Source organism: Megachile rotundata, chromosome 7, assembly GCF_050947335.1.
Source record: "Megachile rotundata isolate GNS110a chromosome 7, iyMegRotu1, whole genome shotgun sequence".
Classification (NCBI taxonomy): domain Eukaryota; kingdom Metazoa; phylum Arthropoda; class Insecta; order Hymenoptera; family Megachilidae; genus Megachile; species Megachile rotundata.
This window is the reverse complement of record NC_134989.1, coordinates 9646858-9673396: the sequence shown is the minus strand read 5'-3', so window position 1 is coordinate 9673396 and position 26539 is coordinate 9646858. Positions and strand designations below refer to the sequence as shown.

General features: G+C 35.0%; 2 protein-coding genes across 5 annotated transcripts in view; one reads left to right on the top strand and one right to left on the bottom strand.

Moving 5' to 3' along the window:
* ec (ubiquitin specific peptidase echinus) overlaps positions 1–7181 on the top strand; it is a 140161-nt gene extending 132980 nt beyond the window's left edge. For 3 of the 4 annotated variants that reach the window (XM_076534021.1, XM_012286548.2, XM_003703863.3), the window contains 4 exons: positions 315–689; positions 958–1380; positions 1470–1770; positions 1850–7181. In XM_076534021.1, coding sequence (XP_076390136.1) covers positions 315–689; positions 958–1380; positions 1470–1770; positions 1850–5553 — 4803 coding nt within the window. In that variant the 3' untranslated portion in view covers positions 5554–7181. The remainder of the gene's footprint in view (positions 1–314; positions 690–957; positions 1381–1469; positions 1771–1849) is intronic. The other variant, XM_076534022.1, reaches the window with a different exon arrangement.
* A 1548-nt stretch (positions 7182–8729) lies between these two features.
* On the bottom strand, positions 8730–24779 carry LOC100876086 (neprilysin-11). Its single transcript, XM_012286555.2, has 19 exons — positions 24565–24779; positions 23320–23458; positions 21147–21313; positions 19309–19470; positions 19111–19194; positions 17885–18096; positions 16478–16672; positions 16279–16392; positions 14130–14271; positions 13831–13948; positions 12660–12750; positions 12417–12593; positions 12227–12327; positions 12081–12139; positions 11657–11708; positions 11500–11567; positions 10759–10904; positions 10044–10205; positions 8730–9083 (listed from the first exon to the last, which is right to left on the bottom strand). Exons 2-19 carry the CDS (start codon positions 23337–23339, stop codon positions 8895–8897), a joined length of 2259 nt encoding a protein of 752 aa, XP_012141945.2. The 5' UTR covers positions 23340–23458; positions 24565–24779; the 3' UTR covers positions 8730–8894.
* Positions 24780–26539: the final 1760 nt, after the last annotated feature.

Here is a 26539-nt window from a genome sequence, read left to right as displayed (position 1 = left end):
CATCTCATGATATATGATTTAAGATCGGGTATAAATAATATCTTCCTGAGCATCAATAATATCATTTAGTTATTAATAGTATCTTCCTAAACATCAGTAATGTCTTTCAGCTATAAATAGCATCTTCCTAAGCATCATTAATGTCTTCCAGTTATAAATATCTTCCTAAACATCAATAGCATCATCCAGTTATAAATATCTTCCTAACCACCACATAATTTTCCAAAACATTTCCCAGTTATAAATAAAATTTTCTTAAATATTAATCATAACAATATGAAAGTATTTTGATCACTAACAATACGTTGTTTCAGGTGTGGATATACTTCGACGACGCCACAGTGAAGGAAATTGGTCCTCGTTGGGAGCAGGTCGTTGAAAAGTGCAGAAGGGGTCGCTATCAGCCTCTATTGTTGCTCTACGCCACCCCCGGAGGCACTCCGGTGAACACTGAGAATGCACCCAAGACTGTAACACCTTTCCCAAATGGAAATGGCCTGAAGACACCGCCAAAAAATAACGTTCGTCGATCGATCACACCTAGCCCGGAGAAACCATCGATCAACAGCACTGCCAGACGTGCCATCACTCCCAATCCTGATAGTCCTCCTCATTCGTACACGCAGCGCAGGATCTATAGCGACTATCAGAACCTGACGGACATCCAGAACAACATTTTTGGGAATCAAGTAAGTTCATACTTGGAACTTGGAGAGTAGGTGAAGCTAAAGATTTTTGCATATATTCAGAGGTAGCTCACATGGCACCCACATGTACAAACTAAGTGGTAGGCTGTATTTTCAAAATTAGCAGAAGCTATAATAACTATAACAACAGAAACTATAATAATGACTCTTTTCATATTAGATATCAGCTGACACTTTAACTATAACAATGACTCTATTCATATTAGACATCAGCTGACACCTCAACTAATTAATTACTTTATCACTCCAGGGTGTGGACGTAGTCGACGGAGAGACCGAATCAAAGTACATCAGCCGTCGCGCAGTGGAGAACGTGATGCAGCAACAAAAGAAGCAGCAAATGCAACTAACACGCAGCCTAAGCGCTGGGTCCACGCCACAGGACGCCATCAGTATTCCGGATCACCTAAACGTACCCAGAAGACGCGACTCCGGAAACTGGTCCGGCGATCGGAACAGCGCTTCCTCGAGTTCTTCTACGACGATGGACAACCCGTACTTATATATCGTGAACAAAATGCAGAGGAACTCTGGTGTTCCAAAGAGCCCCACCAGCAAGTCTGGAGAACTCTCCAGCAGCAGCAGCGGCCATTACGACGCTGGTTACGATTCGTACTCTTTGTCTTCCACGGATAGCCTTCCGCTGCAGCAGGGCCTTAAGCACAACCTACAGGTGTGTATGAATTTTGGTAGAAATTCAAGGACGAGTCCTCGAGTTTTTTGATAAATAAATCTACGAATAAATCGATTTACTTGGCATAGCTTGCCCAGATACCGGAAGGCTACCAAGCGTCCTCGGGAGATGACTGCGAACGCCTCTGCAAGGAAACGGACGCTCTGTTGGACAAGTCCCGAGCTGCGGAGGACGCGGGTGACCTCAGCACTGCGGTGGCCTTGTGCAGTGCAGCCAGCAGTAAAGCTAGAGCTGCCATGGATGCACCGTACAACAATCCGCACACCATCACCATAGCTAGGATGAAACACAACACTTGTGTGATGAGAACCAGGAGCCTTCATAGGAGGATGCTGCAGGAGCAGGCCACTATTAACGGAGACAAAGAAGGTAAATACCTCAAATCGGATTTGTACATATGTAGCATTCTGTTATTTTTATTCATAATGGCATGTTTGCTATCTTGCAGAGGGTGCACCAGAAGGTAGACACTCGCGAGAGAACAGTAAGTCTGGACAGCACTCTCGTCAGAGTTCCAGAGATAAAGGCAACCACTCCAGGCAGAACAGTCGGGAGCTCCTGGTGAATGCTCCAACGACGACCACGGAGAAGCCTGCCACGAAGAGCATCGAGATCTACGCCACCCTGCCTAAGAAAAAAACGTTGCGCAGCAAAGCAACGGCAGTGAACGTGATCGAAGATGAAGAGTATATGTTATACGATCGACCGATGCAGAGGACAGGGTTGTTCAGCCGCACAAAACGCTGCGACGACGATAAAAAGGACAAGAAACGTGCTCGAAGCGAGGAGAGGAACAAGAACGTGTCGAAGGACTTCTCCATAGCTCCATCTCGAGCTTCTCCCTCTCCGAAAGGTGCCAAGGTCGAGAAGTCCAAGGACACTGTGGACACCGTTGCTAACAATGCACGTAACTCGCAATCTAGCGCCAGTGGAGAACAGAAGCAGGGCAAGAAGCAGCACAAGATTCGCAGGAAGTTGCTGATGGGAGGACTGATCAAGAGGAAAAACAGAAGCATGCCGGATCTGCGGGAAGGTCAGGACGGACAGACGAACACGAACGTGGAGGGAACCTCCAACACCTTGCCGAAGCAGTCAGTGGACGATTCCAGCGTTGGTTTGAAGGGGAACGAGGTGTGCCAGTCTCTGAGCGGCTACCTGTCGGAAGGCCACCTGGAGTTCACCGGGAACGGCAACGGCAGCCCAGGTAGTACCAGCAACCCGAATCTGGAGAGAAGTCGTCTGATGAGGAAGAGCTTCCACGGCAGTGCAGGCAAAGTGTTACACGTGGCGAAGGTGCCTCCGCCTCCTCCGCTCAGGACCACTTCTCAGCTTAGCAAGTCTAAGTGTTCGGGTGAAGTGCACAACGAGCAGCAGACCGAGAAATCCGCGTATCAGTCATCGGAGAGTCAGTGTGCGAGTAATTCCTCCCAGGAACAGAATGCAACGTATTGGAATCATGTGAACTCTGGTAACTCAGCCGGTGGAGCTAACAGGACATCGAACTACACAGACTATTCATCGGAATCTCATTCTTTGCCCTTTTTGCCCTCGTACGGCATGGACCAGAACGGTGCAAATGTACCAGGCTCGTGTCAGACGGGGTACAACAACAAACCAAGGATTCAGGACGATGTTGTTCAGTATGCCAATGGTATACTATACGAGCCCACCTTCGTGGTCACTCGCGCGGACGTGCACAACGAGCAGAGTCCCGTGAAGCAACAGAATCAGCTGGATTCCTTGCCTCCGTACCCTGAGAGCGGGAACGTGTCACATTCGAGGCAACCCAGTGAAGATTTCCCGCCTCCACCGTATCCGTCGATCCATTCCGTGTCCCATTCGAGGCAGGCCAGCGAGGACTTTCCACCACCTCCTCCACCGATCGACGACTGCGCGAGTCACCTTCAGGAGAGCCAGCAGTATCAGCAGCAGTATCAACAACAGTATCAGCAGCAGTATCAGCAACAACAGATGGCTTCGATGCAGCAGCGTCAGCAGCAATTGGACAGTCAGCACATTAGCAGCCTGTTGACGCAGCTGCAAATGAAGAGGGATCAGATTTTGACCTCTGAAGCTTCCAGGGATGACAAGAGGCCCGAGGAGCAGGAGGAAGAAGAGAAATCGGCTAGTGAAACCTGGTTGCGAGAGCTGCAGGCTAAACAGGCGGAGAGGAGGATGAAGAAGCAGAATCCTCTGGATCAGGATATCCCGAAAGTCAGGTCGGCTCCGACGATCACAGGACCAACCATCGCGCGAAGGACCAGCGACCTGATGATGAACAGCCTAGGTCAGAGCTACGATCAGGCCAGTCGAGATGTGACCGACTGCCCACGAGTTATTTCTTCCGTGAAGGACATGGCGGCCAGGTTCGAGCAGATCAAATTACAACCTACACCGAAGACGGAATCAGATCAGAAGGGTGCAGTGAAAAATTGTGTCTCGCCTTCTCCGTTGCTGGACGCGTCTCAGGACGCGGAGGAACCTAGACCTATGAAGCTGTCAGAGAATATGAATTTCGCTAAAGCCGATGGTGTCTCGAGTCAGTCAATCTTGAATTCGAACTTTGAGACCAGTTCGAGCCAGAACACTTTCGTTCCAACGCCTGCTAATGCCATGCAAACGCAGCAAAGTGGTTTGAACCAGGCCCTGATGTCAATGTCCCTTACGTTACCACACGAGAACGGTTTACCAATTGACTACCCTGAAGACGACATCAGCGAAGTGGCCATGCAGAACACTATTCAGAACACCACAATCCTACCTAACGAAGAGGACATAGCACCCAGGAAGGTAAAGCGACGAATTGGGAAGAAGAAGAGTGTGTCCTTCTGCGATCAAGTTGTTCTGGTGGCCACTGCAGAGGATGACGAGAAGGACTCGTATATACCTAACCCCATTCTCGAGAGGGTCCTCCGTTCAGCAATGAACAAGCCAGAAACTGCTCAAGTTCTCCGGGAGATCAGAAGTCTTCAGGAAGCCGAGATGAATCGAGAGAACTGCACTGGAACCAAATTCCAGCAGCAGACTCTTCCTCTGAAGAGCGAAGCTGACAGCGTCCCAGCGACCCCGTACCAAGACCAACTCAGAAGCGTGAACCCCATACCAATTCCAGACACCATCAAGCCTACCTTCGGTCGACAGAACTCTAACGAATCGGTAGGGTCGTTATCGGACAAAAAGCTGTGCGGTTCCTACGGAAGCGAAGGGCAGGACGTCGTCAGGGAGACCTACTCCGGGCTACCAAACGTCTCCAAACCCCCAACATCGTACTCTCCTCAACTTCAACAACAAATACGATACTCCCAGAACGGATACATGCCATACTTACAGTCTCAATCATCGTATCCACAGGCTCAGACGTCTCATCCCCGGAATCAAGCTATTCCCATATCACAAACTCAAAAGCCAGCCAGCCCATATCCCACGCAGCTGCAGTACGTCCAGAACAACTCGCAGCAACAGAAGCCCGTGTGCCAGAAGAACACCTACCAGACCTACTACCAGTTAGAGCAACAACACAACCAGATGAACAAACAGATGTCCCAGCAGCAACAACAGCAGAACCAGAGGATCGCGAGCCATAACGCGAGTCCCATAACGGTTCAACATCCCCAACAACAGTTCGCATACCCCCCTACTCAGTCACCCAGCCCTTACCCCAATCAGTACACCCACAGTTCCTATCAGGGCTACCCTTACCAGTCTGTTCCTCAACAGAACCGAATCAACCAACCGCTGCCGCAGTACCAGCCTCCTCCCAACCCCCCAACCTCCTATCAGCAACAGAACGTCCAGAATTATCAGCAGAGGCACGATGCTTATCAACGACCACCTCAGAAAGCGGATCAGCAAAATATTCTAGCACCCAATCAGACGTACCCTAACCAACTGCAGAACGGTCAGATACAGTCGAACATGAAGTACCCGACATATCAGCATCCACCTGTGACCAAACAGAGCAAGCAGATGCACTTCGTCCCCGCCTCGAAGACCAATGGCACCGTCCCTCAGTCTTCCTTGCAGAAAAATGTGGTTTCAGGTGCGGCCAGGACCGCACCATGCCATCTGTGCCGGAAGAAACAGGTCACCGAACCGGCTATATATTGCTCGGACTGCGATTTCTATATGTCACGCTTCCGGCCAAAGAACTGAAGTGATGCGGTGTTATCTTAGGTTATTGAATAGTGCTCTTGGTAGAGCTTGTGTAGCTATAGTTGCGGTAGAGTGGTTATATTTGGTAGGGAAAAATTTTGGAAGTTTGTTTGGTACTTTTAGATTGCGGAATATTGTAGGGTTCAATCTTTGAAGGTTACTCAATTTTTTGAGAGTTGAGGATAACAGATTTTCAGATCTGGAGATTCTCAAAAAATTATATTCTCAAATTCTCAAATGTCCAAATTGTAAAATCCTCAAACCCTCAAATTCCCAAACTCTCAAATCCCCAAATCCCCAAATCCCCAAATCCTCAAATTCTCAAACTCCCAAATTCCCAAACCCTTAAATTCCCAAACTCTCAAATGTCCAAATTGTAAAATTCTCAAACCCTCAAATTCCCAAACTCTCAAATTCCCAAACCCTCAAATTTCCAAACTCTCAAATTCCAAAACCCTCAAATTCCCAAATCCTCAAATTCCCAAATCCTCAAATTCCCAAACTCTCAAATTCCCAAATCCTCAAATTCCCAAACTCTCAAATTCCAAAACCCTCAAATTCCCAAACTCTCAAATTCCCAAATCCTCAAATTCCCAAATCCTCAAATTCCCAAACCCTCAAATTCTCAAACCCCCACATTCCCAAACCCCCAAATTCCCAAACTCTCAAATGTCCAAATTGTAAAATCCTCAAATCCCCAAATCCCCAAATTGTAAAATTCCCAAAATTAAAAAATCTCCACATCCTTCACTTCTCAACCCCTCAACCCTTTTTCAAAATTCCCGCCCTTTCTAATTATTTCCCCAATAAGAAAAATCCCAACCTCAAAATCCTAAAAATCTTTTCAAAACAATTTTTTCTCTACCCATCGAAAATGTTACTTATAAATAAAATAAATTGTAGAAAATCTAGAATTATTTTGTACAAAGTTAAGTTAGGAGTAAGTATTGACCTTCATCGAGCAGCTAATAACTATGTATCGCCCTAATCGTGTATCTAGGGATCCTTGTAATTAATAGTATATAATTTATGATAGATGAATGTATTATCGTTTTTATACAGCGTTTGCTTTGTACCTTTTTAGACAGACTTAACGAGCAAGTTTGTTCAGCGTCATCCCCTTTTGTACATAACTTATAGCGTTTAAGTTTCTGTATAAAACAATTTTTGTTTTTTAGCGATTAAGAGCGATTTTTCTTTCTTTTACGAGCAAGTTTTAAGGCCGTTGTATTTCGTTCGAGAGACAGAATTGTGATACTAGCCATGCCGCATAGAATTTTAACCCGTTTTAATCGTAGAAATCGTAATCGAAAAAATAGAATATAAAAATGAAAAAAAAAAATGAAGCGAAGAAGAAAGGAAGCGTAAGAGGAATCGTGGTGGGAACATGATCTCTGATGAAAGCGTGAATTTTATATTTTATGTTGATAGGCGTTGATGTTATATACATATATACATAATATACATTATGTACTTAACACGGTTACGTTGTATTGTACTATTGTCCACGTGCTAGATCGATGTACAAATCCCGGATTTTATACGTTTTGTAATGAGTATTTTGTTTTAAAAATACTTGATTTCCTCCCCTATGACAATTGAAATAAAGAGCTATCGAAATATTTCAATTTTATTGTTCTATTTATTGTTACCTTGAAATTTTAGTTATGTAGTTTCTATTTGGGGTTTTTTGTGTTAATAGATTTTATGGGTTTGTAGTTTACAAATTGGTGGATCAATGATTTTTGAATTTCTGAATTGTATATTTTGGATTTTTTAATTTTTTAAATTCCAAAGTTTGATTGCTGAATTTTCAAATTGACATATGTGGAATTAGTAGAATTTCAAATGGAGATATTCCTATATCTCCAAACACCTAGTTCCCTAATTTCCAAATTTCTAAATTACCATAATCTGAATTACTGAATTTTCAAATTCCTAAATTTCCACTTCGAATATTTCCAAATTCCTAAATCTCCAAATCCATAATTCCCCAATTCCAAAATCTCCAAATCCCTAATTCCCAAAACTCCAAATCCATAATTCCCCAATTCCAAAATCTCCAAATCCCTAATTCCCAAAACTCCAAATCCATAATTCCCCAATTCCAAAATCTCCAAATCCATAATTCCCCAATTCCAAAATCTCCAAATCCCTAATTCCCAATTCCCAAAATTCCAAATCCATAATTCCCCAATTCCAAAATCTCCAAATCCCTAATTCCCAATTCCCAAAACTCCAAATTCATAATTCCCCAATTCCAAAATCTCCAAATCCATAATTCCCCAATTCCAAAATCTCCAAATCCCTAATATCCCAATTTCTAAATTTCCAAATTTCTAAATCTCCAAATCCATAATTCCCCAATTCCAAAATCTCCAAATCCCTAATTTCCCAATTTCTAAATTTCCAAATTTCTAAATCTCCAAATCCATAATTCCCCAATTCCAAAATCTCCAAATCCCTAATTTCCCAATTTCTAAATCTCCAAATTCCCAATTCCCCAATTCCTAAATTTCCAAATCCATAGTTCCCCAATTCCAAAATCTCCAAATCCATAATTCCCCAATTCCAAAATCTCCAAATCCCTAATATCCCAATTTCTAAATTTCCAAATTTCTAAATCTCCAAATCCATAATTCCCCAATTCCAAAATCTCCAAATCCCTAATTTCCCAATTTCTAAATTTCCAAATTTCTAAATCTCCAAATCCATAATTCCCCAATTCCAAAATCTCCAAATCCCTAATTTCCCAATTTCTAAATCTCCAAATTCCCAATTCCCCAATTCCTAAATTTCCAAATCCATAGTTCCCCAATTCCAAAATCTCCAAATCCCTAATTCCCCAATTCCTAAATCTCCAATTCCCTAATGCCCCAATTCCTAAATCACCAAATCCCTAATTCCCCAATTCCTAAATCTCCAATTCCCTAATTCCCCAATTCCTAAATCTCCAAATCCCTAATTCTCCAATTTCTAAATTCTCCAATTCCTAAATCTCCAAATCCCTAATTCCGCAATTCTTAAATCACCAAATCCCTAATTCCCCAATTCCTAAATGTCCAATTCCCTAATTCCCCAATTCCCTAATTCCCCAATTCCCAAATCCCCAAATCCTGTACCCCTAAATGCCCAATTCCCAAAACGTACTTCCCCCAAAAGCACCCACATACAAATTCAATTACAAAAAACATATTATCAACTTTATTAACAACAACCACAATTAACTTTCAGTCATTAAAAATACATCATCACAAATACATCATCTGTCTTTTACAAATTGTACAAAATATTCCTACATTTTACAAAATATTGTCTTAACTCTTTGTACAAAATTTATTTTACACACTTAAGCTCCATAAAGTGCACTTGTGTCGCGGATTCATGGAACTATTTCTCGGGCATTTGAACGTCTTCGCGAAGGCGGCCATGTTCGACAGAGATCCTATAATGCGGAACTTTGGAGGACTATGTTCATCGCTGTTCACCACATCTGCTTCGTATTCTGGCCTCGCCGATGAACACCAGGACTATAAAATGGAATTACGATAATTAGTCGAAAAACATTTACGCGATATTTGTTGAGATATATGATTAACACGGTTCATTATCCACGACAAACAATGTGGAGTGTATTCTAACGTGGCTGTTCTAAAAGTTCGATAACAGCTGTACAATCGATGGACTACTACTGTGATTGTTCAAATAATTTGTTGGTTTGACTAGTCATTATTTTTGCATAATTTGTCGAACAAGCAGAGTACATTTTACTGTCGAAGTTTGTTCTATTTTTTATTTGGATGAACCTTCTTTTTTAATTTGTAATTTCTGGTTTTTTTTTTGTATTGTTGAATGATGTTTGGTTTAATTAATGTTTAAATGTTATTAAATATTTATACGTTGCAATTTATGGTTTAATTTTTAATGAAATTGATGATTGGAAGTGAAGCAGAAATGAAGTAAATAAAGTGCTCTTAAAATTGAACAGATTTAGTAAGAAATAAAATTGAAAAGTTAAATGATAGAGTTATTAAGTATATGATTATATGTTGCATTTTGCGGTTTAATTTTTAATGAAATTTTAATGAAAAATGCTCTTAAAATTGAACAAATTTAATTAGAAATAAAATTGAAAAGTTAAGTGATAACGTTATTAATAATTATAATATATGTTCATATATTTATGAAATAACAATTGTGAAGAAAATGTAAATTAATACAAATTAAATTAGTACAATTATTAGTACAAATTAAATAAATAAAATATATTGTTATTTAGTAATAATTGAAATTGTATGCAGAAAGAAAATGTTTAATAAACATTCATTCGAACAAACATGCACAGTTTACTAATAACCTATAGTATCTTATAGCAAACGTTAATTTTCACTGCGATAATGAAGTGGTAGCTGATGATTATTGGTATTTGAACGATTATCATTTATAAGTACACTCTCAATATTTTTCCAATATTTTCACACGGGACTTACATTTGCAAACGCTAAGAAGAATAATTCATCGCTAGAAACGTGTTCCAATCCAGATAGTCTTGTTTGGATTTTGTGTTTCGTCGCTGTTTTAAACGCTGAGTACGCTATTTGTATCCCGATCGAATCTGCCATGTTCTCGTCTTCTGTTAACTGTCCATCAACCTGAAATTTAACAATACTTTTGGTGAGGATTGATTTTTAAACTTAAAATTTTAGGAACTTACAAATTGTTACATTCAGAAAAGAGGCCTATAAAATTTTTAAACTAAACAAGTTAGAAATTTAAAAATTTTTAACATACTACTATTTCAATAATTCAGAAAATTTATACTAACTTATTTTTGCTATTCAAATACTTGAAATAAATTTTGAAGTCTTTTTTTTGATGTACAAAAATTTTGTATAATTTTCAACCTTGAACCACTGTATAACGCAATTAAAATTTATTCTCGTATCTGTTAAGATATCCAAATTCTCCACATTACTAGAATGCAAATTCCATTGGTATTCGATTATTCAACGGATCTGTTGATTATTCAAATGAATTTGAATATTCGTAACATCCCTATAACAGCAATTCGAGCAAGCGCTAAGTAATTGTGCAATTTGCAGCTGACCACGACCAAGGTGAGTAATTTTCCAGCAGATGATTCAGAACGTTTTTATTCGAGTACGAATTCCTCAGAACGACGCAAAAAAATCTTCTTGAACCCACCTTGATTTGATGGCCACTTTTGTCTTTAATATCGAGAGTGTAATTATCATATTGGTCTACGAAACACGCTGCTTTCTTTTCGTATTCCTCTGCGGCGTTGTGAGAGCTCCACGAAACTTTGTATCCGTCTTTATCGAACTTTATACCTGACAAAAAAATATACAGGAAAGTTTAAAATAACTCGATGTCAAACTTTGTACCTGACGAAAAACATATAAAAAACATTTGACAAAATTTAATATCAAACTCTGTACCTGACAGAAGATGATACAAAAAAACACTTAAAATACTTTAATATCAAACTTCATACTTGACAAAGATTATACAGAGGAACATTTTAAATAATTTTCCTCAAAGAGTGAGGCCAAGTTCCAATAAGCCAGTGGATCAAATTTTTTCGCAGCAGATTTTAATTATGATGTCATGGTGTTTGGTAGAATAATACTATGGTGTTTGATACAAATAGTTACTTTTCGATGTATTAACTCACACTGTGAGTTATTGTGGTCATTTGAAGAAGGGTCAAATTGACCCGTGCACTATCTGTTGAACACGCACCTTTATACCCAATTTTCTCGAGAACGGGGCCAAGGTTCTCGAGATAATCATGAATACCTATTCATGATTAGCGTTTCGCAACCTTTAATTTTATTCCCAATATGACACAATCCCTTCTACGTTAAAATTTGGTCCAAACTTGACCTCGCTCTTTGATTATGTAAAAAGGTTGTGAAGATTTACCTTCGTTGTCTAAGCTGTGAGATAATTCATGTCCTATTACAAACCCTGTAGTTCCGTAATTAATAGCGCTGTTGAAATACAAATTTTTTTTATATTTGAGATTAATTGTTAAAAGAAATTGCGATTGTGTATACTATATGTAGTTTATGTTACTCACTCTGGTAACAATGGAGTGAAAAAAGGCTCTTGCAATTCCGCTGCTGGTATAACTAGAATCATAGAAGGTAATTGCTTTATTTAAAGATATTTTAAGTAGTTACATACTTTATGTACTCTGTATGTTATGATAAACTCAGTGTGTTATGATAAACTCTTGTTATATTTTCGTTTACTAATGTTGTTTTTCTACAGCAGTTTTGTTCAATTTAATTTATTGTCAGTCTTAAGAATTTTCTGCTCTTGCTGTATCTATGTTAATATAACAAGAGTCTATTTAATAACTGAATATTTATTAACTGGGTTAATTTATTAACTGAATTATTTTTGAGTGCATCTATATTAATTTTTTGACTACATGATCCATGTTTCGCTAGAATTATATGTATATTATGTACTCACATAATCTATTCATAATTACTTACGTATAGCATTAACTGTTTGAGTATAAAACGCATTAACCGTGACAGGATAATCTAACCACCTAAAAGAAAAATAATATAATTAACTAAATTTTTATGCTACATTTTTAATAACCATAAAAAATTATGATTCTTCAAAAAGAACTCACTGTTCCTTCGCAACCGTGCCTCTGAACTCTTTCAGACTTTTAATTAATTCATCTTCCGCGCATTTTAACATGTTTTCAAAATAATCCGATCCTATCGTCAGCTTTAAAAGAAATCGTCACAATTATTTGTAATTAATACAATTATAAATTATTAATTTTTAAATTAGTCTAAAATGATCAGATAAATTACGTTTTCATAATATGCAGTAACAGCAGTATCGTTCTTATACCAATCTGGATATCCAATTTGCGTTTCCAAATTTTCCATTTTTTCCACTAATATTAATTTCATGCTGGTCGGTAACCAACGAGCTTGCATTATGTGGTGCATTAACTCTTCTTTGACCTTGCGAACCATTTTCGTCGCCTTGGAACAAAAGAATATTGTAAAATTCGTTTTTATAGGATATTTGATATATTGCAAGATTTGTACCTCGTGAACGATGTTGTCTGAGATGTGTTGTTTCACGAACATGTAAGAAATCGCATTCTTCATTCTCATGTTGAATACACAAATTTGCCATCTGTGGAGAGATCGAAGAGTTGTGTAGCTATTTTATTTAACGAAGACTCCAAATTCTAATTTTGCTAAATTTCCAATTCTCTCAAATTTCCAATTCTCCCAAATTTCCAGATCCCCAATTTCCAATTCCCTCAAATTTCCAACTCTCTCAAATTCCAATTCCCACAAATTTCCAATTCTCCCAAATTTCCAAATCCCCAAATTCCAATTCCTTTGAATTTCCAACTCTCTCAAATTCCAATTCCCTCAAATTTCCAACTCTCCAAAATTTCTATTTCTCTCAAATTTCCAAATCCCCAAATTCCAATTCCCTCAAATTTCAAACACTCCAAAATTTCCAATTCTCTCAAATTCCAATTCCCTCTAATTTCCAACTCTCCAAAATTTCCAAATCCCCAAATTCCATTTCCTCCAAATTTCCAACTCTCCAAAATTTCCAATTCTCTCAAATTTCCAAATCCCCAAATTCCACTTCCCCCAAATTTCCAACTCTCCAAAATTTCCAATTCTCTCAAATTTCCAAATCCCCAAATTCCACTTCCCCCAAATTTCCAACTCTCAAAAATTTCCAATTCTCTCAAATTTCCAAATCCCCAAATTCCACTTCCCCCAAATTTCCAACTCTTCAAAATTTCCAATTCTCTCAAATTTCCAAATCCCCAAATTCCACTTCCCCCAAATTTCCAACTCTTCAAAGTTTCCAATTCTCTCAAATTTCCAAATCCCCAAATTCCACTTCCCCCAAATTTTCAACTCTCCAAAATTTCCAATTCTCTCAAATTTCCAAATCCCCAAATTCCACTTCCCCCAAATTTCCAACTCTCAAAAATTTCCAAATCCCTAAATCCCATTTCCCCCAAATTACCAAACCCTCAAATTCCAATCTCTAAAATTTCCAAATAAGAACAAATGGTCCCCAAAATACCAAATGGTACCAAACTACTCTCAAACAAACCAAATGCTAAACTAGTACCAAACATGTTCCCAACACCATTACCACAAACAAATCCTACAAACAAACTCCAACAAATTCTCGAATCACATCATTACTAACAATAAGTACTATTTCATTAAAAAATACCGTGGCATATAGTTGGAAATATTATACGACGAAAAAGACATATTGAACTTGAGGTCCCTCATCTCCCTCGTGGTATAAAGCAGAAACTTGTCCACCATGTTCCATTGTACATAATTCACTGTAAAACGAAATAAACAAGAACCATGACGTAGTTGCTGATTACGTATCCAAGGAAAATGTTAATGAGTCGGTAATCACTCGAATAATGATAGCGTGGTTAATGGAAGAGGATACCGAAGAAGAACACGGTGTACGTTAAGTGGCATTGTTCGCGAATGTTTGTGTAATTACGACATTACCTAGAACACGTTCAGGAGTGTTCGCCAGCAACCTCGCGAGCTTCTGAAGGAATTCCGGATTGTACACTATTATTGGTTCCGAGGCGTTTATGCTTATGTTAGCCAGACTGAACGCGTGGCGTATCAGATCCAGGAAGTCGATCTGAAAAATATTCATCAATTGATTGTTCTTTGTCATTATTCTTGTTTGAGATTAGGATGATTGTTTGTGGCGTATCAGATCCAGGAAGTCGATCTGAAAAATATTCATCAATTGATTGTTCTTTGTCATCGTTCTTGTTGGAGATTAGGATAATTGTTCCTTTGATGGGTAATTGAGGTGGGTTGAACACTAAAAGACTGTGGTTGATATGAAAGACTGGACTGATGATATGTTTGTGTTTGGGGAAGACGTGTATTCTGAAATTCGATGCCCAGGCAGTTTGATGTCTTTGAGGTTCTTTTTAATAGTAGATATTTATGTAATGGTATTTTGAAATTTGGTGTTTCTAGTTTTTGATTGAGTTATTTGAGATGGCTGGTTTTAGGGAATTAAATGTGTAAAGTGGAAGTTCGTGTACGGAAATTGGTTGAATTTCAGATTCTTGTATTTTTGGATTTTGGTAGGAGAGTGAATTTCGGAAATTTTAATTCTGGATGTGATGAAGTTTTCAAATCTTCAAATCTGTGGTGTTGCAAATTATCAAAGAGCCAATTTTCTGAATTACTAAAATCTTTAAATTACAGATTTTTAGAATCTCCAAATCTTCAAATTCCAATTTTCTAAAATTTTTAATTTCTCAAGTTTCAGTTTTCGAAAATTCCCAAATCCCCAAATTCCAATTTTGCAAATTTCCCAAATCCCCAAATTCCATCACTCAAAAATTCCCAAATCCCCAAATTCCAATTCTTAAAAATTTCCAAACCTCCAAATTCTAATTTTGCAAAATTCCCAAATCCCCAAATTTCAACTCTCAAAAATTCCCAAGTCCCCAAATTTCAATTCTTAAAAATTTCCAAACCCCCAAATTCTAATTTTGCAAAATTCCCAAATCCCCAAATTCCAACTCTCCAAAATTTCCAAATTTCAATTTTCACAAATTTCCAAATTCTCAAATTCAACTTTTGCAAAATTCCCAAATCACCAAAATCCAATTTTGCAAAATTCCCAAATCCCCAAATTCCATCACTCAAAAATTCCCAAATCCCCAAATTCCAATTCTTAAAAATTTCCAAACCTCCAAATTCTAATTTTGCAAAATTTCCAAATCCCCAAATTTCCAACTCTCCAAAATTTCCAAATCCCCAAATTTCAATTTTCAAAAATTTCCAAACCCCCAAATTCTAATTTTGCAAAATTCCCAAATCCCCAAATTCCAACTCTCCAAAATTTCCAAATTTCAATTTTCACAAATTTCCAAATTCTCAAATTCAACTTTTGCAAAATTCCCAAATCACCAAAATCCAATTTTGCAAAATTCCCAAATCCCCAAATTCCATCACTCAAAAATTCCCAAGTCCCCAAATTTCAATTCTTAAAAATTTCCAAACCCCCAAATTCTAATTTTGCAAAATTTCCAAATTCCAACTCTCCAAAATTTCCAAATCCCCAAATTCCAATTTGGCAAAGTTTCCCAATCCCCAAATTCCACTTCTTCAAATTTGCCTAACTACAAATCCCCAAAATGTAAAAACCTTAATTTTCAAATTCACCTAACTGCAAATCCCAAAAATGTCCAAATCCCAAAATTTCAAAATTCTTCATTACAAATTTAATTAAAAAATGTATTTGCTTCGTTTTACTTCCAGTACGTTGAATTACGGGAAAGTTATTTTTGCATGATCGATATGGTACTTTATCGGTTTTGTTTGAAAAATGGTGTCAACTGAATATGCAGTGATGGGTGAATGACACCACAAGACGTGACTGTGACGCGAAATAGAGCAGAAAACTTTGCAATGAACTCAACTTGTTAGATTTCGCTTTCATTGAACAACACTCAATGTTGTTCAATGTCATATTACTAAATTCTTGCAAACTTGTAATCTTTTTCATATTTCTCAAATTTGTGGACAAATTTACATTTATATAGTGTAACTATATACTGTATGTATTTACTGTGACTATAATTATTAGGCAAAGTATACAACAAAATTAATATACATATACCTTTGCTGTAGAGGCAGTAATACCAGTTTTATTATAAAATTCCTGCAGTTCTTTAATTGTCATTCTTTCGAAATTGTCACTAGCAGTATGTACTTCTTTGCCAATTTCAATAATCTACAAAAATAAAAAATAATATACATGTAATATTATAATAAATAATAATGTAAGCGTAGTTTATGTGAAGGAACAATGTAGTTACTTGTAGCAAGTCGATTTCGAAGTACATCATTTTTGCGATGTCGATGGCCAGCTGACGTCGGTCCAGCCTGTACCCTTTATCCCTCGTGAATGCTTGAATTATGTGATAAATACTGAGGGCGTATATATCATCGTCGTAAAATACTTTGTTTATGTCTCTTTTTGTTGACAAGGGGTATTCGGTGTCTTGGTCTAACTGTAATATTATTGACAATTTAAATGTTATTAAAAACTGAATAATTTAGTAATTATTTATATGAACAAATAAGGTCATACAATTTCGCCAAAATAATTAAATATGTCATTAAATTCTCATATCCCTATATTTACAGATTTCTGGAATCAAATTTCCAAATCCCCAAATTCAAATTCCAATTTTGCAAAATTTCCAAATCCACAAATTCCAATTCTCAAAAATTCCCAAATCCCTAAATTCCACTTCTCATAAATTTCCAAATCCCTAAATTCCAATTTTGCAAAATTTCCAAATCCCCAAGTTACAATTTTGCAAAATTCCCAAATCCTCAAATTGCAATTTTGCAAAATTCCCAAATCCCCAAATTCCAATTTTGCAAAATTCCCAAATCCACAAATTCCAATTCTCAAAAATTCCCCAATCCCTAAATTCCACTTCTCTTAAATTTCCAAATCCCCAAGTTCCATTTCTGCAAAATTCCCAAATCCTGAAATTCCAATTTTGCTAAATTCCCAAATCCACAAATTCCAATTTTGCAAAATTCTCAAATCCACAAATTCCAATTCTCCAAAATTCCCAAACCCCTAAATTCCACTTCTCTTAAATTTCCAAATCCCCAAGTTCCATTTCTGCAAAATTCCCAAATCCTGAAATTCCAATTTTGCTAAATTCCCAAATCCACAAATTCCAATTTTGCAAAATTCCCAAATCCACAAATTCCAATTCTCCAAAATTCCCAAATCCCTAAATTCCACTTCTCTTAAATTTCCAAATCCCCAAATTCCAATTTTGCAAAATTCCCAAATCCACAAATTCCAATTCTCCAAAATTCCCAAATCCCTAAATTCCACTTCTCTTAAATTTCCAAATCCCCAAATTCCAATTTTGCAAAATTCCCAAATTTCTATATCACTTAATCTCTATATTATCAAATCATAAAATTTCCATATCTCTTAATAACTGATTCCTAAATCTTGCGATTCTGATGTACTAAATTCCTAGAATTCCAACCCTTACAAACCTATATTCCTAAATCCCCAAATTCATACATTTCCAAATTCCTAGAATCCCCAACCCTTGCAAACCTATATTCCTAGATCCCCAAATTCATACATTTCCAAATTCCTAAAATTCGCAACATTAATATGGCGAAGTTATGTGAAAGCACCGATTAATTAAATTATCGAACTTCCTCTAAAACACGTGACTTACTGTTAACACATATCTCTTCGTGTTGTTCTGATCAACTTCGTATTCAATGTTATAGAAAGCACTATTACCGATCAGTCTCACATAATGCTTATCGATCTTTTGCCAAGGGAATTTATTCGAATTCCATTCGCTTAATGGCATCGCCATAGGCCATCCACCGGTTTGGTCCAAGATCTCCTGAATTGGTGTGATACCTCTCTTCTCAATAGCGTCTGTTAAAGCGTTATGAATCATTATGAATCATATACACGTTCGTCGGGTTCTAGACTCTACATATAGATTTTGGAGGGACATTTTTGAAGAAGAAAATAGTTGTGAAAGATTACTTGAATATTGGGCAGACAAGTGGATATTCTTTCGTTGACTATTCAGTGAAGTTGAATGTTTCTTTATGTTTCTGTCTGTGGAAATATGAAATGAAAGAAGATATTCGTGGTTCGAGGACTGTTGGAGGACTCACATAAATTTTTCAGGGTACTTTTATAAATGTTATTAAATATTAATGTAATATACTGTATACTGTACTGATATTATATGTATGTCAGTTTGTGGTTGTTTGAGGACTCAGGTTTTTGCAGTGTGCTATTTTAAATATTGTTAAATACTAGCATAATATACTGCATACTGTATTGATATTACATATAATAATTTAATATTATTATAATATACTGCTACTCTTTATGTAACATTGAATATTTTCATTTTTACTAAATTAAATATTATGAGGAATAATTTCATTCTTGACTATTTTCTTATTAGTAAATCATATTAAATTCCATCTCTAAAAAATGAAAAACCGTCGCTGTTAAATATAGTAATAATATATGTTCAGTTAAACATAACAATGTCATTAACAGTATAACTACCAAACCAGTCAAATGACCGCTCCACAAGTTTCTTATTATAGGTACACATTTTGTTGAAGTACATTCCTTGAAATCAGAATTCATTTTCATCAAGGTAAAGAATAATTGTGTGTACTAATTTAGGTTTCGTCATTCGTTAGTTTATTTTTTAATTTTATTTTTAATTTCAAATTAAATACTCATATGCCAGTAGGTTTAGTGTTAAAAACGAAATATATGGAAACACTTCATGTGACCAAGATCAACTCGCACTATTTAATTTCTTATTCCAAGTACAAAAGTAAAATACAAAATGTTCACTCAACAGAAAAATTACTTGACTAAAAATTATAATTATGATAAAAGCTAACGTAGTCTTACCTTCATCCATGCAAGAGCGATAAAGCTTCCTCGCCATCTTGACCGGAGAAATATCCATAGGATCATCTCGTTCCTCAAGGGCATCTTAAAAGAGAAGGTTCAGTAGTGATTATGCGAATATGACTTATGAAACCCGTGAGCTACTGTGTTTGAAATGCACTTCCTGCTTCTGTGGATTCTATAATGTTGCTATTTTACCTCTTATACGTTTGTGAGTCTTTTCCATGACAATCTGATCTTCTGACCATTCTACTTCGTTGTCCGGTATGGGGTTGTGCTCTTTCCATAATCCACAGGCGTGTTCGTAGAAATCTTCGCAAGGATCCACTTCTACATTTCTGTTTCGTAATATCTTCCTTGCTGGTGGAAGATGGAAGAAATATTCGGTTAATTGTGTTGATTAATTTGGATTTATGTAGTGATTGATGTAGACTGATTGTATACTCAATGTATACTTAATATGTTAGTAGATACTTAGTAGATACTCAATATGTACTTGATATGTACTTAGTAGATACTCAGTATGTACTTGATATGCACTTAGTAGATACTCAAAATATACTGATCAATATGTACCAAAATATATATTCAAATAATAGTAAAATAATCGATATTAATATACACTCAATGTATACTCAAAATTTTCTGATCAATATGTGTTTTATATGTACTCAAAATATACTGATCCATATGTACTCATTATATGCTCATAATATACTGATTAATATGTACTCAATACACAGCAAATATATATATATACAAATAATAGTAAAATAATCGATGTCAACATAGACTCAATATATGCTCAAAATATACTGATTAATATTTACTCAATACACAGCAAATATATATATACAAATAATAGTAAAATAATCGATGTCAACATAGACTCAATATATGCCCAAAATATACTGATTAATACTTACTCAATACACAGCAAATATATATATACAAATAATAGTAAAATAATCAATGTCAACATAGACTCAATATATGCTCAAAATATATTGATCCATATGTACTCAATACACAGCAAATATATATATACAAATAATATTAAAATAATCAAGGGTGTCTCACAACTAGTGTAGGTCCCTGTATACATAATATATAAACTACATTATATATTTAATGTATAAAATCATTATGTGATTCAACTATCTGTAACACTAAAAACCAGATACTCGGCTACAAAAATGAAGGTAGGTCCCTGTATACATAATGTGTAAACTACATTATATATTTAATGTATATATTCATTATTTGACTCAACTATCTGTAACACTAAAAACCAGATACTCGGCTACAAACGGAAGGTAGGTCCCTATATACATAATACATAAAATACATTAAATACTCAATGTATAAAATACATTATATACTCAATGTATAAAATCATAATTTGACTCAATTATCTGTAACACTAAAAACCAGATACTCGGCTACAAAATGAAGGTAGGTCCCTATATACATAATACATAAAATACATTATATACTCAATGTATAAAATCATAATTTGACTCAATTATCTGTAACACTAAAAACCAGATACTCCGCTACAAAAATGAAGGTAGGTCTCTATATACATAATATACAAAATGCATAATATATTTAATGTATGAAATCATTATTTGACTCAACTATCTGTAACACTAAAAACCAGAAACTCCACTATAAAAATAAAGCTGCATAAATGAACATAAACTTCATGATTCATCATCGTCGACCAAAGAAGTTAAACGTATCGAAGTACATTTCAACTTCCGTTCCAAGAAACCGCTAATTCCATGGATCAAAAATCGGAAGCACGAATGTTCAATTTCATAATTTGCATCGTCACTTAGATACACCGTGTTCACGTGTCCCGTGCGAAGCATCACGTGCAGATTCACCGAATCTCTTCTCCTCTTTATTTTACCTTTCGTCACACCTGATAAGCCGGTGCGCGTCGGTTACATAGGTCTGTCTTATATAATTCGTAACCGATTCGCGAGAAAATTGCAACTTATGTAAATGTTACGTCACTCGAAACGTACCGATCTCGTTGCAATACGTGGTCTCGCAAATTCTGTGCTCCCGATATCTGGAGTAGTCGTGGTACAAATGTGCTCCGGTGTCGTCCATCGCGTTCATCAGCCTCGAAATTTGGGCGGTTTCTAGAGGACGCAGCGTTGACATCGCTGCTGACACTGTCAGTTGACATCTGCGATTAAGAGGAAAAAGTCGAATTTGTTTTTGAATCTATGAGTAATCGATGACGGAGAGTGTAGTTTAGGATTTTGACGTCGGTCATTACGAGTTTAATCGCTCGAAAGGAAAAAAGTAGCAGGATATTTTAAGTAGCTAATGTTGCAGTGGAAATGTACGTAACACGTGCAGTTTTAATTATAATTATTAACCTCAAGGCAGTAATATACGTTTGATATCTTTTATAGATACATTCTTCGATAATTTTAACGTTTTTAGAATTCCTTTTCTTTAATTCTTGTTGGTTTAGAATAGGCAAAATATTAGATTACATTAAATATTATAATGTAGATATTATATTAAATATTAAGTATAAATGTTATATTAAATAAATATAGGTGAAAATCAAAAATACATTATCCTTGTAAGGTTATAACAATCTAGATTAAAAATGAACATAGTTATCTTTAATATACCACTGAATATAAAAAGTTAGTAAAATAAAATTTCATTTGATCTTCAAATTTCATTTTAATTAAATTATCTATCTTATATAAATTATCTAAATTTCATCTTATATTAAATTATCTATCAACTGCAATAGAGTAATTGGTCATCTCAATAATATCGTAAACAAATAGAAAGTTGTAGTTCATTAAAATGAATGAGTCATAATACGCCTATTAATTGTGATGTTTATCACATAAATACAACTCTGAATTGAAATGAATCACGTGCATAATAGTATTTCTTTAGCAAAGGTAAATGAAGTTTGTAATCAGACAAGTATTTAATTATAATATTGTAAGCATTTAAAAATAGATAAGCAGTGAAGAGAAAAAAGATTTGTAACAAAATAAATATATAATAAAATGATACTTGTTATCAATTTAATGAATTATTCAGTTTGATAATTAAAACCAACGTTTACACATTAAATAGAACTCTCTTTTGATTGAATTACATGATTTAGAAATCTGATCTCGAAATTTTATTCCAATTAAATTAAATTGTAGTTCTGTATAATTTTAATAGATAGTACAGTTGTAGTATAAATCTGATTATGTCACATTGCAATATTAATTGTAGTGTAATTATAAATAAATTAAAGTGCAATTCCAGTTATTGTATAGTTACAATTAAAGTACCATTTTAGTATAATTTCTATGCAAGTTTCATTTATAGTATAAATCTGATTATATCACATTGCAATATTAATTGTAGTGTAATTATAAATAAATTAAAGTGCAATTCCAGTTATTGTATAGTTACAATTAAAGTACCATTTTAGTATAATTTCTATGCAAGTTTTATTTATAGTATAAATCTAATTATATCACATTGTAATATTAATAGTAGTGTAATTATAAATAAATTAAAGTGCAATTCCAGTTATTGTATAGTTACAATTAAAGTGCCATTTGATTTCGAATCTGATTTCGAAATTTTATTCCAATTAAATTAAATTGTAGTTCTGTATAATTTTAATAGATAGTACAGTTGTAGTATAAATCTGATTATGTCACATTGCAATATTAATAGTAGTGTAATTATAAATAAATTAAAGTGCAATTCCAGTTATTGTATAGTTACAATTAAAGTACCATTTTAGTATAATTTCTATGCAAGTTTCATTTATAGTATAAATCTAATTATATCACATTGTAATATTAATTGTAATGTAATTATAAATAAATTAGAGTGCAATTCCATTTATGGTATAGTTACAATTAAAGTACCATTCTTCTATAATTTCTGCGCAAGTTTTTTCTATAATTAAAATGCAAATTTAATCAATGTAAATTACTTAAACTACAACTATTAAACTCAGCTAAGCTTAACTATTAAACTCCAAAAAAAGTTATAAATTTTTAACTAATCTAAATAAGCGAGAATATCTCGAAACGTTATAAATTTTCAACTAATCTATAAAAGCAAGAATATCTCGAAACGCGCTATATACTCAAGAACCACCACCATAAATGGAACGTCGATATATGGTCAGTTAGTTTGGTTACTTACATTAGCAACAGGAGCTCCATGCTTTTCGAAGGAGTGAAATCCTGGACTGATCCGTCGTTGTAAACAAGTACGAATCCAAAAGTGGTGGAACTGACGTCTATTTCCCGGGGAGCGAGGCTGTTTTTGAATTGGTCGATCGCTACGCAAGGTTAATTTATGAATAATCTCTCGCGAAATGAGCCGGGTATCAGTAGACGCGTAAAGTGTAATTGATTTCTTTGATCGTTACGCTCCAGCATCGGAGAAACGATTAAAAACGTGTCACTTAGACATGCGTAAAGATTAACAAAGTTGATTTGTTCGCAAGATTTACTGTCGCGTTGAATTACGTTTCGGTATATCGCTGAACGAAGGCGATATCGTTAGTCAGCGTCTACGAGTTGAACTGTTTGCGAACCTCTAAAGTGGACTTGTAATCAGATGGAAGTAAAAAAGACTGCCAACCTGACGTGGAAATTTGCTTATGACAATATTAATTATTATGAGTATAATTATTTACAGTTTTCATGAGGAGGCAATTTTAATGTCTTCCGGAATTTTATTGATGAGTATTTTTGAAAGATTGCAGACTTTGTTGTTTTCTAAATTTGTAGCTTATTAAGTTCCGATTCTAGAAAATTTCCAAATTTGCAATTTCAACTCCCCAAAATTTCCAAATCCCCGAATTCCAATTTTGCAAAATTTCCAGATCCCCAAATTCCAGTTGTGCGAAATTCCCAACTCCCCAAATTCCAATTCTCCAAAATTCCCAAATCCCCAAATTCCAATTCTCCAAAATTCCCAAATCCTTAAATTTCAATTCTCAAAAATTCCCAAATCATCAAATTACACTTCTCAAAAATTCCCAAATCCTCAAATTCCAATTCTCCAAAATTCCCAAATCCCCAAATTCCAATTCTCCAAAATTCCCAAATCCCCAAATTCCAATTCTCCAAAATTCCCAAATCCTTATATTCTAATTCTCCAAAATTCCCAAATCATCAAATTCCAATTCTCCAAAATTCCCAAATCCCCAAATTCCACTTCTCTAAAATTCCCAAATCCCCAAATTCCACTTGCCCAAAATCCCCAAATCCGTATTATGACAATTTTAATAAATACAGTTATAATTATTTACAGTTCTCACAAAATCCAAATTTTGATGTCTTTCTAAATTTCGCTGATCTAATATTTTTAAAAGATTGCAGTCTTCATTCTCTTCACCCCTGAATTTATATCTTGCATAATTCTAAACTATTTTCTTACCTTAATTCATCAGTCAACAGCCAAAATTGTCAACAGCAAAAAATTATATTAAAATTATAAAATAAGTATTTATAAAAAGTACTCAAGTATGTATTTAAAAATTCCTTACTAAAATTTATCACGATATATATTTAATTTTAACAAATTGTAACAATGTTTAACGTAATGTATTTAGTAAGAACTTAGAAGTATTAGTATGACCAAGAACTTCTCGACAGCTCATTCTACTGATTTGAAACAATAGTGAAACAGTTGGAAAAACTTCCTTCTTGTAACCTTTTATGTAAAATACCGGGACATGTTATTTTACGAGCATTACGGTGGGGATAAATTAACCTCGACAACAATGATATGTTCAAACAGTAAGAAATCATTCATTCTTATCCCCCCTGCATGAAGACAAATGTTAGGATAAACAATTTGTCGCTGTTTCTACTTTGTCATGTGTGGACGGAAAAATTAAATGGTAGATATCCATTTGATTGTTTACTGGCTGAATTAGAACGGGGACTTTTAAGTAAAGAGGAAACTAAGTTATCTAAAAATTATGATAAATTATTGTTTTTAACGGTGGTTAGAATATTTTGAATTTATTAAAGGACTTTTATTGTGTATTCTATAGGAAAGGGAATTTTTGGGAAGAAAATTGGGATGCAAGTTATAGTTTCTTTATTATTTAATTTTTATAAGAATTTACATTCTCGAGTTTACGTTCATAAGGGAAGTTTTTTAGTAATTTGATACATGGAAGTAATTTGAAAGACAATAGTTCATTGTGAAACAATTTATTTTGAAGGTTGAAAGCATTTTGAAAGAGTTGTCGTTACAAATATTTTGAAATTCATATTTTCTTTCAGGATATCTGAAAATTAGTGCTATTTACGTCATCTGGTAGTGATCGAAAGAACCAGTAAAATCTAAAACTCTTTTTCTTTCAAAATTAACAACTTTGATATTTGAGAAAAAGAAAAAAATTTTCAACCTCAGTGGTAATGATGGTGAAACTTCGGAAAATTGTCATCTTCCGATGTCGACCAAATTAAGCAAATAAACTCTTTTTTGCAAAAAAAAAGATATTTGTGAGAATGATTTTTAGTAACTTGAAAAAAAATGTTTTACCATTCTTATATCACTCCTTATATCATCGACAAGATACAGTTGTTCTGAGCACATAATCTATATTTTCGGACCTCCAGAATATATTACAAACAGAATAAAATCAATATTAATAAATATATAATGAATATATAGCATATTAATTAATAAAATTAATGTTAATTGCACTTTTTTGAAAATTGAACAAGTAGCGCCATCTCTCCGGCGAACAGGGTGAATTACACACATTTGGAACAGTACTTTAATTAGTTCCCAAAACTGCGGCTAGAGGGCGCTAAGGCTTATGTACCGCCATCTAGCGGTAGAAGATGCGAACTAATTAAACTAGAGTTTCAAAAGTGTATAGTTCACCCCGTTCGCCGGAGAGATGGCGCCACTAATTTAATTTTTTTTTAATTCAATTAATATCGATTTTATTGGCTTAATTTACTATAATATGCATTAAACTGCATTGGGGTGCAAGTATAATTAATTTCCGAATATTTTGACTTTACTAAACCATTATTAATTTAGTTTTTCTTCAAAAAACTGCGATGCTCCGTTCGACTATAAAATTTTTAGTCATTTAGCGGTGAAGTTGGGAACTAATGTCGGATCAAATTACCATTAATTGAAATAAATTTACATCCTACAAGTTACAAGTTAATTCATAGATTTATCATATTTTTTAATATTTAAAAATGAGAATACAATAAACACTAAAGTTATGAACATCCTATATATATTTTCTAGAACGTCCTACATTTATTTTCATTTGTACAATAAAAAGCAAACGCACATAATTGTAATTGCATTTAACCAACATGTAGTCATTAACTTATTTCATTGTAAGATCTTAAGATATAATATTGAATTGTAT

Excerpts from the sequence above, each read along its gene's own strand:
- LOC100876086 (XM_012286555.2), bottom strand. The coding sequence starts at position 23,339 with ATGGAGCTCCTGTTGCTAAT. Across the intron at positions 19,471-21,146 it reads CACGTATTGCAACGAGATCG|CAAGGAAGATATTACGAAAC; the intron begins GTACGTTTCGAG and ends ATCTTCCACCAG. Across the intron at positions 11,568-11,656 it reads TTCACTCCATTGTTACCAGA|CGCTATTAATTACGGAACTA; the intron begins GTGAGTAACATA and ends GTATTTCAACAG.